This window comes from Sander lucioperca, chromosome 14 (assembly GCF_008315115.2).
Source record: "Sander lucioperca isolate FBNREF2018 chromosome 14, SLUC_FBN_1.2, whole genome shotgun sequence".
In the NCBI taxonomy this organism is placed as follows: Eukaryota; Metazoa; Chordata; class Actinopteri; order Perciformes; family Percidae; genus Sander; species Sander lucioperca.
This window is the reverse complement of record NC_050186.1, coordinates 2,896,553-2,909,975: the sequence shown is the minus strand read 5'-3', so window position 1 is coordinate 2,909,975 and position 13,423 is coordinate 2,896,553. Positions and strand designations below refer to the sequence as shown.

Genomic DNA, 13,423 nt, shown 5'->3' with positions numbered 1-13,423 from the left:
TTCACACTCAGTGTCTTCTATACTGTAACTCAATGTAAAGATAAAACAATATGATCATTAATATTAATATCTCCTGGTCCCGTTTAAACATATTTCCCACTGAACCTCCTTGTTGGCCGGCATGTCTCTACATTCATCTAATTTACTCAAGGACGCACACATGCAATGCAAACACACACTTGCATAAACATACTCCCTCATGAACAGTCAGATAACTATAATGTATAGTTGATGCTTGCAGTCTCGAAACCTGTTTGCCTTTGTCTAATAAAAATACACATAGTTTCACTTTCAAAAACGTTGACGTTAGGAACACAGTAAGGGCTATAGGCCGCTGGTTCCCCTTCATTGCTGTTTCCCTGAGCCCTTAGCATCAGCCTTGAAAAGATCCGCTTGCATGCTGTGAAAAATCATTTTCCCCCGCATAGCTTTTCAAACTGTTTTACAAAGAACACTTCGTATAAGAATCCATTTAGGTGCCGCCTGTTCTCGTTTTTTGCTTAAATGAACTCTTTACTTCCTGCCGTTTTCCACAATGAACTAGGACTTTTGTCTTTGCTTGGCCTTATCTCCTCTTTGTGCCAGTTCCATTGACACATCCATATACATCAGCAGATATGAACATGTACAGAAATTTGAACTTTAGAATCACAGTTATGAGAAATCAAAAAGCCTGAGAAGCCCCTGGTTATGCCAGATGACTGACCGTCCGCGGGAGGTGTGTACAAGGAGCGTGACCAAGGTGGAGGTGGCAGGACACACACAGTTGAGAGCCAACATGGCATATTTGAACTCCTCCTCACACACAACATGATCTGAAAAGGATCCAGGCAGTAAAAGTTATATTACCATCTGTTACACAGGAATGGTGCTTTATAAGTGGACAACAAATTTTACAGGAATAGTTCGACATTTTGCTTTCTGGCAAAGAGTTAGATGAGGGGATCAATACCTCTCTCTTTGTCCGTTAGTTATAAAGCTAGCTAGAGCTGCGAGTCTATTAGCTTAGTGCGAAATCAATAAAAACAGTTGATCTCATCTTAAGAGTTACAGCAACTAACTCCCCGTCAAACACGTGTCGTTAAAACATTTCTGTCCTTCAAACGGATTAAACAAACAAGATATATATCATATAGATGTATAAATTAGTGAGCTTTCAAGGTTAGCTGCCTTCTCCTGTTTCCAGTCTTTATGATAAGCTAAGCTAATTGACTTCCGGCTTTAGCCTCATATTTTGTCATTTCTTTCACCATTTGAGGGCAGTGGATCAAGCTGTAAACACAACATTGATATATTATCGCCTTTTAAGTTCATATGGCGGACTTGTTGGCAAACAATTAACAATTTATATATCCAGCAAATACGGAGCAATATTAGCATTCATTTGAAGTTTTGTATCTGGCTGCCTGATGGGATGTAAGTCCAACTATGTTTTTGTCTCCACCAACTCCTGATGGAAATATTTGGGTCTCCACTATATGTTTGCTAGTCACTAACTTTGTCAGTCAACCGAAAATGATGCTACGAGAGCTGAGAGTGATTCAAAATAGAAAAGTAGTGGGCTGGAAGGCCAAAATAAAAAAAACTGAAAGATGCTTCAAGACTGTAGAGCTGAGGTGAATTGCAGATTTGGTGATAATTCTCTGTGGGTTTATTACTACAAGTGACCCATTTCACATACAGTACAAGTGGTCATCTAATCCAGCATTAGGCTTATAACTCTCGGCCAGAAAGCAAAAGCATTTCCCTGACAGTTTGGAAATTCTCACCTGCAAATTTTACATGGAACTTATTTTCAGGTTTAAGTATTTGGACATAAAGGGGGCAATTTGGAGCAAAGTCCTTCACTGCCCAGGCTCTCAGGATGGTTTGATGGTCCTGATGGAATGAAAACAGTCAGAGATAATTCATTTTCACTCTAGCTTTTTCAAAGTAATCTTCTTTAATTAATTGATAATTGTCTTTGTGACTGCCAGCATGAATTACTTGAGTTTTTGTAAACAATTGAATGACAAATCATAATTGGTAAAGAGTTATGGCAGAGAGTTTCATTAATTGTTGCTCTTCTTACCGCAGCCATGCGATCCATTTCGTTACGACTGCTTAGAATGAAACAAGCCTCTGCGTCATCCATTCTGCAGCAGCGAGACATTATGACAAATTATAGATTACTCAAATACGAAACAGCAGGAAACCCTGCCACAAAAGAGTCAGCCAATGACCTTTGATCAGTCAGAAGAGACAACAGCAACATCCTTTTGATTTAATACTCAACTTAACGTTGCCTGCATACTGTATAGACAAACACACAACTTGAAATGCTCTGCGCTGTAAATGTGCTGTAAATGTGGTGTGCTGTTTTTGCATATGATTAACAGCCAGGAGAGTGCAGAATGCAAAACAAGTGTGGGCGAATTTGAAATGTTGCCAGATGCAGGATGTAAGCGAGACACACACCCAGTCCTCTACTTCTAATTGCTCTATTACAACCCTACCAAATGTTTACAGTTGAAGTTATAAAACCCATTTCATCGAAGTAATACTTTGGTGTTTGATGTAATGTGTTCCATACATTATGGTACAACTGTTGCACGGGGACTATTATGTGTTTTTGACATGTTTTATGTTTGGTTTTTAAGTATTGCAATTCCATAAATTTGGGGGACTCAAAAGAGAAAGAAAATGTATGTTGAAATTGAGATATCCTGACTTTTAGTTCCTGATACATCCCAAGTTAGTGATGTAGGGTTTCTGATGACATCGCCACGGTTATTTTCTTACACTGGAGAAAGTTCCTGCAGAGCCACATAAGATATTAACTGTAACTATATGACGAGTAACCTGACCCGTTTGTGTAAAATCAGGTGGATTTACTCTCGAAACTTGGCTCTATCTCTGTAAAGTACTTTGGGATCTGCATGTGTTTAATGCTACAGAAATAAACTTGACTTGATGTACAGATTAACAGTAGTTTTTTCAATCCTTCCATCAGTGTTAACATGTTCCACATAGTCTCTTTCACAACACTTTCATGACTCAAAATTACCAGAAGAATGTGACAGATCACGTTTGCTTTCCTCAGAGGAAGTGATCCATTTAAGAGCTGAGTCTCAAAAGAAATTGGTAGAGCTTGAAAAAATAATTATACTGTTGTCAAATGCTCTCAAATTAAGAGAACGCGCTCTTGAGTAAAGATAGGAATACAACTCCATACTCAGTATGAAACACAATAGCTCTGACAATCCTATTTACTGAAAAAGGACTGAGAGAACATTTGGGCAACATTAAAGAATGGAAGGACAATAGAGATTCATATCCTACTGATGATGATAATAATAATAATAATAACTTTTATATTTATATAACTCCTTAAAAACAAGATACAAAGTGCTTTAAAGACATACAAACAGAAGAAAATGACCATATAAATAATGAATAAAACAAGAATTGATATAGTAATGACACGCGGGTTTATGAATTACTAAAACACAATACAAATTAAAGTAAAACAGAAGAATAACAGACAGTTTGCCGCAATTATTTAAACATGTCTAAAATATAAAAAGTTTGACACTTTGTTCAGAGACAAAGCTGTGCAGCTCATGCAGGTGCATGATCCAAAGACAGATTGACAGATTGACTGCACTGAGTGCTATATTTTGTATTTTGTTGTCCACTGTGTAATGGTTGATTGGAAGAGTTCATACACTTGTTTGCAAGTTGTGTTGTTTGAAGACAAAATTTGCTTTTGTTGCATATTTTAAATGTTTTGGCACGTTAGAGCCTTTTGCAAACAAAATGTGTCATTTTGACCATGAGTGCCACTGTTTCGGCCTGTGTGTTAACTGTTTTGAAAAATGTGGAGTTTGAGTTGACTGCTGCATCAAAGCAATCAAGAAAAACTGTAAGTAAACATCTCACTCCTGATCCTCCTGCCCATAAGTGACGCAGACACTGTTCAGGCCAATCACTAAGATCTATCATCCCTCCAGTAGGCCTATTGGTAACAGAGATATCAAAATTTGATATCTCTGTTGATATATCTGATAATTTGTTTCACCTTTAATTTTAGCAATTATAGCAATCAGACAGATTAGTTTAATCATATAAGCATAGTAAGCATAGTAAGCTAGACTTCAGGAACAAGACAGCCACAGTAGCCGGCTGTGTGAGACTAGGCATATTGGTGCTTTGAGCTTCAATGATTCAATGCAAACTAGTAGACAGGGTGAACTAGCCAAAACAAGACTATCGAAAATATATTCAGAAGTTGACCCTTCATGTAACCGATGCCATCAGGGCCCGGTTGACCTTTACCATTATGTTCTGAGCCTGGCCTTCCATAACTCTGTATTGGATGTCTGTTTTTGAATTACTTGTCGAGGTGGTTCCCAAACCCATACATCATCAATCACTGCCCTCTCTGGGGTACTCCCTGAGGCAACAGGTCTACCCAGATACAAATGAGATTTTATTGCAAGATATCAGAAACCCCCCCACACTCGCTGGATTCAGAATGTATTGTATTTTATAAGGTTAGAAAAGCATTATCTTATTTGTCTCTTTTTTTTCTTTTATTAGTTTTTTTTATTCATAATTTTCTTGTGTTCTTGTATCTGTATGTGTGCATGCATGTGTATGCATATGTATGTGCATAGATATGCATTTATATTTGTATTTTGTTGGGTCTCATATCAGTTACATCCAGAATTTACGAAATTTATGTTACTGGAAACTTAAATAAAAAAGACCATGGATTAACAAAAAAATTATACATCTTCTGGAAACAATAAATGTCTATAAAAAAAATGTGGTAATTGATCTAGCAGATGTTGAGATATATTTAACTGGATAAGTGTAACCTTTTATCTGTAGGCCTCATCCTCTGCGGACCCTAAATGTCATGGTAATCTAACTAATAGTTGTCAAGATATTTTAGTCTGAACCAAAGTGGTGGACCGACGGAAAGACAGACAGACCAAAGTTTAAGTGTCACTTACTTGGCTCTTAGCAGGTCCTGGTCTTTGAGAACAGATCCTTGCAGATAGATGACCCTTTGAGACCACAGAGGGATCTGGAGCACTCTCCGTACCTGGAGGTCCATTTCACTTGGACACAGGATCACTACATAGTAATCCTTTAAGATTGCACAATAACTACTTTGTTAACCAATGTGGAATGCATGAAGAACCATGTAGACATTAATGGCCCAACAGTTAATGTCTTAGCTGAATCACAAGTTATTTTCCCTTTTAAATATCATTAAAAACACACAATGCAGACCTTTATCACAACCTACATGTGTACTTAAGAGTATAAAAATGCATTAGTTTGTGTTTTTTGGTACCTGCAGTCTAGGATGGGCATAGAATTCATTGAGAAAATCCATGAGCAGGTCTATCTTTAGTGTGCTGACACACAGCACTACGTGTTTCTCCGTCTGCGCTCTGTGGCGGCTGTAATTCCCTCCAGACTTCTGTCTCTCCATCCACAGGTACATCAGCTCCTCAAACTGACACACAACAAGTAAACTGAGTAAAACTCCCAATGGAACATTCAGAGGTTACCCGAGATTATTTCAGCTTTGTCCTACCTGCAGAGGCAGCACCACCAGAGCCACACAGATCATGATAACCACCAGTAGCTGGGAGGGCCATATGCGGGGGGTGACGTCTCCAAAGCCCACGGTGGAGAAGGTGACGATGCAGAAGTAGAAGGAATTAAAGAGGGAGAGATTTTTGCCTGCTCGCTCCAGGTGCTGGATTCCACATGTGCTGTGCAGAACAGGTTAGATAAAACCATTTATACAAACACAATGCCAGCATTTATGACTACCATGTACTCTTCACATAAAGCAGTAATAGGCTATCTAATAAGTCAAAGGTATAAGGTAATATCTCAATATGTAATACAGTTATTTACGTAATTAAAATGCATTGCAAAAAGAAATGAAAAGCTTTATATTTTATATAACTTCTGATTAGTTAGTAAAAAATAAAAAGGCTTTCTATTTTTTGTTTCTCATTTTTGGCTTTATCAACTTGATAAAACATATTAAAACATAATTCAATAACTTTTATTTCTATCTTTTACTAGTTTATTTTATTCTCAACTCCATTTTCCTGTTTTTGGTTTGCACTTACAGGTTCAATTATTTACTAATAATTTATTTTAGGTTTCCTGGAAGGAACTAAATTATGTAATTTGGTACTAACTGTAGGAAACAAAATAGAGACAAAGTTCTGAGGTTGTTATATTAATATAAGATCAATCTGTTGTGTTGAGTTTATCATTGATTTCCCGAAAAACTTCCATTAAAGAGACCTTTCTTTTAAACTTAAATTGTCTCTTTGCCTGTTGAAAAATGTTCAGCTTTTTTTTTTTTCTTTTTTTTTTTTTTTACCTCCAGTGAACTAAACACAAGTCTTAAGTGTACACTAACTTAGCATTTAGAAACAATTGGAAGCCAATAGTATTTTTTGGCATCCGGTCAAGTTCATTCATAATACACACATAGAAAGGTTTAATTCACACTCAAATATCTTAAATCATTGAAGAAGCAGCCTCACCCAGTGAAGACCAGGCAGAGCAGGGTGCAGATCAGAATGAGGACCTGGTTGAACATGGCTGAGTTGGTCCTCTGGATTGCTCTGTGGACATCATTCTACCCATGCAAGAACAACAGCCCACTTTAACATTTGGAGCTAAAAACTCAACTCTATTCATATGAAAGAAAGATATAAACTTGCATATACCAAATGTTTTCTTTGATCATTGACGTCAGTTCTGTCAAGAATCTCTCACATCATTATTGCAAATAGAGTTGACATTATGGTTATGCTCTTAAAATGCTTCCTGTTGCAGCAATACAGCTGAGCAGCATGAAATACAGAACAGCATGATAAATGCAAAGAGGACTGCAAATAACCCCTCAGAGGAAGCACTCAGGGTGCACACAATCAGCAGAACTAAAACAGCAGAAGGATTTGTGTTGTTGTCAATAGCAGCCGCCGTGCAACTGTGAGCATGAAGTGTCTTGCATTAACAAAGTCATTAAAATGTTGATTAAAAACAAGTCATTAACAGAAACAATTAAGTTAATGCTTTTTTACATACGATCATGTTCTCCAAAGCACACTTAGCCAGCCAGCAGTTGAGAAACACGGGAATGAAGATGTTTCTTATTGAGGGCCAGAAGATCTGAGGATAAAGTGAAACATTTCAACTCACTAATGGATAACATTTCAGTTTCATTTCAACATTCAACAATCAATTAAAAACTGCACACCGATGGGAAATGCTGTATGCATTGTGGCTTAAATGCTTCACCTGTGAAACATAACAATCTTCTCTTATTATCTAACATTTTAACACCCAAAATGACTGTGGTGCAGCCATTTAAATCCATTTACTGTGTCTGTGTGATTAGTCTGACTTAAAATACTTTTTAGCTGCTATTCTCGAAGCCTAACACTGTATGAATATGAAAACAAGATAAGGCTTTATTTATAATCGCATACTAACATACTCAGTAGGTTGCTCAGTATGCTATTTGAGGGGGATGAGGGATGATGCCATCCCCTTTGTTAGCAAAATTACCCAAATGCATGCCCCTTGCTAACCTGCCATCCCCCCTCTCCATCCTCTAGTAGCAGAGAGAGTGCAGGGCAGAGGGGTTATTTAGTTGAATGTGTTAATCTAGTCTGCCTGATTCATTATTCCTTTTTCTGACTGAGATTGGTGCAAATTAGAATCTATGGCCCCGACCATGGCACTGAAATATCAGTAGCCTAACTGCTGTGCTGTGCTATGTATTGGCAAACCCATGGCGCTGTCCGTGGTGCTGAACTAGGAAATTCATTTGTAATTGCGTATTTGTGTTTTCTCTGAGTATTTCAGTGTTGCCATGGTAAAGGTTTTACCGTAATGATGAAAGGAACTGTGTTGATCATTTCCAGAAGAAAGGACACCTGGAATATCTGCTCCCAGATGTTCCCCTAAAATCAAAAAAACATGCACAGACTTTTTTAACACAATAGAGTCAATAGTGAGTCACTGCAGAGATGCAGATCTTAATTGTAGTCAGTCATTTTTATGACCACTTAATCCTTCACCTCAACCAGATCCAGTAATTACCTTCTCTCCTTAATGTAGCCATGACAAATGACTAATGCTAATTACGCCACTTATGGATTGTCAATCTCACAGACTGTAAGTGACTAATCGTGAAGATTGTATTACTGACGTGCATAAGGTGTTTGTGTATTTATTTTGTGTGTGTGTGTGTGTGTGTATGTGTGTGTGTGTGTGTGTGTGTCTTACCTTGTAGCTCAGATACATTAGTAACATAGTCTCCAGGAAACTAATGATGGCCACAATCACCTGCACAAACCAAAACAGGGAATATGAACACAAGCTCGAACAGAACGACCATTTCAGAAATAATCCTCTGAGAATGAAATCCACAGTGTTGGCAAGAACCGTTCAACCGGTCAAATATTTGATCACTTCAGTTCATATACTTTAGTTTATACAGGTTGTGTTTGCTCAAATTAATTCTTATTTTTCTTTGTACATATTTTGTTGTGACTCACTTGAATGGCCCAGACAGGAACCTTTCTATCCACCCAGAAGATCAAATCCCTGTCACACAGTGCACACAACTCTTGTGTTAAGAGTCAACGATAAATAACCTCTACATCAGTCAAGAAATGCAATACAGTATCAGTAAGAAATAAATACAATCAAAATTAGACTTGACCTATCAGTTATATCTGATCTTGTTATATGTTTAGATGGGTATTAATCGAGTAAGAGATAATACATGTGACAATCTTTCCAATCAACATGTTCAACATTGATCTCATGCCAGGTTAAGTTTAAGTGATTGCAGGACATGAGGTAAGATACCTCACAAAGAGCTGAATGAGCACACACAGAACGTTGCTCCCAACAGAGGCTACATAATAATTTTCTACTTATTTCACCCTATTAAGAGAAATCACACCTTCTGCTGCTTACCAGTTAATTTCTCTGTCCTGCATGGATCCGTTCCACTGGCAGTCGACACTGCAGAATAGTAAGAAAGAAAAAAGAATGAAAAGTTAATGAATGTAGGCAGTGAAGTTATTTTTACTGAAGTACTTTAGGCGGCATCTTTTATTAGATTTTATATCTATTAGTCTGTTTAATCTTCATCCTCACCTGTCTGAAACTAAAAACTGAATGTCTTCTCTTCTCACGTTTTTATGTTGAACACAAATAAATAAAACTGAAATGCCTATTGTTGGAGCAGTCAAAAACATACTTTTATTTAAACATGTTTGGTTGCTTGGAGCACTTAAAACAGCGGTGTTTATTTAAATCATTTCTTTGCACTTGGTGGGCATTTTATTGCCATTGTTTTAATATTTTATCTCTCTTTTAATAATTTGGACTGTATATTAGTGCTTCTGTTGACAATGGACAAACCATTTGTTGTTGCCACTGGGAGCGTTCTGCTGTCCTGCGCTGTGACTGGCACTGGCACCCTGACCTGGGTTATCGGTCACCACTCGGATGGTGTACAGCAGGCAGGTGAGCAGCTTCAGGGAGAAGTTAAACACACGAATCCGAAGGCCTAAAGGCAAGAGAGGGATCCATTTTCCAAACAGATACTCACTACAAACAGCTTATGACTCATAAGCAACAACTGTGTGTGTTAGGCACAAATTTGTCAGTATTGCTTTTATTGTGTTGACCTTTTAATGGACCCTTTCAATTATGCAACAGCCACTTTAGGAATGTGAGAAGATGAGTTGCACCATCCACTTACTTGATCTTTGGTTTTTGATGAAGAAAAGCTTCAGACGTTCCTTGAAGGTGTTTTCATTCACATAAAACTCCACCTGCACTCTAACAGGGACGAGAAGGAGAAAAACTGTCACACAAAATCACCAACACAAACAGAAAGAGCCTTGCAGATGTTTTTCAAAGCCATTTTTTAAGTATGATATTTTACACAGCATGAATATTCATAATGTTGTTTTTCTAATCAGCTGCCCGAGGAGAGTTTGGTAATTATCTGTCTCTGATTTTGTTAACAATTACTAGATACTGTAGGACATGCAGCGCAAAGCAAAGGAGCTAAAGAGTAGCTGTTACAGTATGGAGGATAATTTCACCCAGAATTCAAATTAAAAGATAAAATGGTACATACATAATTTTTAATTTTTTTTATTTTTGTACCCAGAATAGTCAGGCCATCATTAAATGATAAAGAAAAGTAAACATTGAAATGACAAATTGATTTTTGAAATAGCGACTTATCCATCCAATCTCGAGACCACGCTATCACGGTCTTGCTCTAGACCACTTTGGACTTTAAGTTTATCATCATTTGACCATCTTTGTTCTTGTGTTTACCTCATGTGTCTCTGTAGTCCTTACCTGCTTCTCTCACCCTTGTCAACCTGTCTTTGTGTTATCAGTCCTTGTTGTATTGTTCCCACTGTCATGTCATTTAGTTTCCTGTTTTACGTTGTCATTCATTCCCTGTGTTAATGTTCCCTTATTTGCTCTTGGTTATGTTTTACCCATGTTCTTTCGGTGTTCTCTGTGTGGTTTTCCTTGTGTATGTTTCATTCTTCAGTTTCCTGTTTTATTTTGTAGTCATTCTGTTTCTCCTGTGTCATGTCTTGTTTTACTTCCTGCCTTGTCTTTTCCTGCCTTTGTGATTGTCTGCCCGCCCTGATGTGTTCCACCTGTCCCTCAGCCCTCATGTCACCTGTCCCTCATTGCCACCCTCGTTACCTTGTGCATTTAGTCTGGGTTTTTTTTCTGTCTGTTGTTGGTTTGTTGTCATTTGTTGTCATTCCTTTGTTGAGAGAGCTCTGCTTGTGCTACCTGTATTGTTGTGTTCCTGGATTTCTCTGTATTTCTGGGCTTTTCCTGTGTTTGGATTATGTTTTAGTATAAGTTCTCTTTGTGTTTCATAAAATTATTCATACAAACTGCTGCTCCCTCCTCGCCTTTCTGCATTTGGGTCCAAGCCTGAACCAAGTTGTGACACACGCCTCATAGTGAAGTATGTGTAGTGTTTATGTCTTAATATTTAATATTTTTCTTTCCAGTGTTATGTTTTAATTTTCCTTTTTCAAGTGCAAATTTAAATCTCAGCATTTGCATTTAAGCTTGTAATTTGAGCATTTTAGTTTTTCTATTTTCCATTTCAGGATTTTAAAATTCACTACTAATTTTCAAATTGCAACTTCACAAGATACATTTGTCATTTCAATATTCAATTTCTTTTTTAATTTCCCTTTATAAATTTTAACATTTATTTATAGTCTGACTATCTTAAGTAATAACATATAATGTATTTGCCATTTTACATTTTTTTTATTTGAATTCTGAGTAACATTATCCTCCATATACTCCAGGCAACTGTGACCTTCAATCTGTCAATACTTCATCAATATTTATGCAAATGTGAGTACTTACAGACAAAACATAAATTGAAAAATATAATCTTATTTAGGGCTTTTTGCTTCCATATAATTTCAGAATAAACTGAAACAAGTGAAAACAAAATGTCCTGTTGGAATAAAGAAGAAAAGTAAAACAAGGTTTTCATTCAAGTTACAATACATGTTGATTTGCTGGGTATGGATACAGCAAAACACAAAACATAGGTTTTAGGTGAGCCATCAGGAGTAACTTTCTTGTGGTGAAGAAACATTTCCTCTTTCAATTTGAAAAAATTCATTTTGAAACAATAGTAGACATGTTGGATGTTAATTTGTGAGACAGAGCCAAGCACAGAAGGGGTAGAGTCAGTCACAGAGACTCATACAGTAGGTAGCTTGGCAACACACAGACAATCTTTACACTATTATAGTCTTCACAGTACCGCCTGCAGAAGAGAGTGTGGACAGGTAAAAATGACAAGAGAGATTAGAAGAATTTGAGGAAGGTTGAAAGCTTTTGAGGCTGTTGTCTGCTGTTGCTGCAGTAATCTCAAGTTTCAGCATGTGGCTGAAAAGTTCACAGTGGGAAGGAAAAGGCAGTGTGGGTTGTTGGGTGCACAGGCATCCTTTCGGTGTGCACTGCAACAGCTATTTCAGGTCTGCACGATGATGAAGCTACATCAAAGAGTGGTGAAACCCTTACAGAGATTAAACAAAGAAACAAATCCTCTGAGATGAGATCTGAAAACAGCTGTCACATCTGGCCAGCAGCACGGCAGAGATGGGCTCCAGTGGAGGTAAAGGCACTTCAACTAAGAGGTGGCTGTAAGGGTCCTACAGATTGCTCTTTGTCTCTGTGTCTCACCCCTTCACCTACCCACCCACCCACCAACCCACCCACCCATTCACACACACACACACACACACACACACACACACACACACACACACACACACACACACACACACACACACACACACACACACAATGGTGCAAGTAATAACCCTTAATCAGCTCCTGTTGAGCACACAATTACTAGCAGGAAGAGGTCTGACATTAGTCATACAGCGGTGTCACATCAAGTTTCATGCGCTGCTGTGGGAATAATTAGATCTTCTAGAAAAAGTTCTGCAACCGCAATCATCTTGCAGCTCTGGAACAGGCTTTTATTAAATCAACTTACTTCGAGGTGTTCATCAACCTGAGAGAGACCTGTTGCTCTGAATACAAAAAGTTCCAATAAAACCAGAGTTTGATTATGATTGTGAAAATACTTTTGGCACCATATCAAATAGAGCTGAAAGTATTCGATCAATCAATTAGTAGATCAACAGAAAAGTAATCGATTAATAATTTATGTCCTTTTTTCCAAGCAGAACTGACCTAACATTACATCATCACAGCTTCTCAATTGTGAGGATTTGCTGCTTGTCAGGGTTTTGGTATTTTGTGGTGTGTATTATTTTTGTAGTCTGTTTCTGTTCTGTATTGTGCTTGTTTCCTGTTTTATTTTGTAGTCTGTCTTGTCTCCCTTGTCTTGTCTAGCTTTCTTCCTGTCTTTGTTTGTTTCCCGCCTTTTTTGATTTGTTCCACCTGTTGTGTCACCTGCCTCTCGTTCCCTCGTTACCTTGTGTATTTAGCCTCTCTGTTTTCCCTTGTCCCTTGTCGGATCGTCTCGTCTTGTTTGCTGTGCGTTCTGTTTTGTTTCTGCATTCCCTGTCGTGGATTTCCTTTATGTATTGGATTATTGCTCCAAGTAAGTTTTGCTTTTCTTTGAATAAAGCTCTTTAAACTGCATTTGGGTCCCAACCTTGCCTGCCTTCGCACCAGCCGTGACAGAATGATCCGACCATAATAATGGACCCAGCAGAGATTTCTGATGAACTGTGTGACCTTATGTGTGACCTGGTGGAGCTCAAAGCCAGGTGGAAGGAAGCTAGCAGTAATTGCTTAAAGGAGGCAATTTTGGCAGCAG

At 37.9% G+C, this 13,423-nt stretch overlaps 1 protein-coding gene across 2 annotated transcripts in view; it reads right to left on the bottom strand.

The window, feature by feature from the left end:
* Positions 1 to 13,423, bottom strand: part of kcnt1 (potassium channel, subfamily T, member 1) — a 34,202-nt gene that overhangs the window by 9,817 nt on the left and 10,962 nt on the right. For both annotated transcript variants that reach the window (XM_031317868.2, XM_031317866.2), the window contains 14 exons: positions 9,815 to 9,894; positions 9,472 to 9,619; positions 9,022 to 9,069; positions 8,595 to 8,643; positions 8,323 to 8,382; positions 7,923 to 7,997; positions 7,117 to 7,200; positions 6,570 to 6,664; positions 5,594 to 5,774; positions 5,348 to 5,512; positions 5,001 to 5,137; positions 2,072 to 2,135; positions 1,770 to 1,878; positions 707 to 815 (listed from right to left, as the gene is read on the bottom strand). In XM_031317868.2, the coding sequence (XP_031173728.1) occupies positions 707 to 815; positions 1,770 to 1,878; positions 2,072 to 2,135; positions 5,001 to 5,137; positions 5,348 to 5,512; positions 5,594 to 5,774; positions 6,570 to 6,664; positions 7,117 to 7,200; positions 7,923 to 7,997; positions 8,323 to 8,382; positions 8,595 to 8,643; positions 9,022 to 9,069; positions 9,472 to 9,619; positions 9,815 to 9,894 (1,404 nt within the window). The remainder of the gene's footprint in view (positions 1 to 706; positions 816 to 1,769; positions 1,879 to 2,071; positions 2,136 to 5,000; positions 5,138 to 5,347; positions 5,513 to 5,593; positions 5,775 to 6,569; positions 6,665 to 7,116; positions 7,201 to 7,922; positions 7,998 to 8,322; positions 8,383 to 8,594; positions 8,644 to 9,021; positions 9,070 to 9,471; positions 9,620 to 9,814; positions 9,895 to 13,423) is intronic.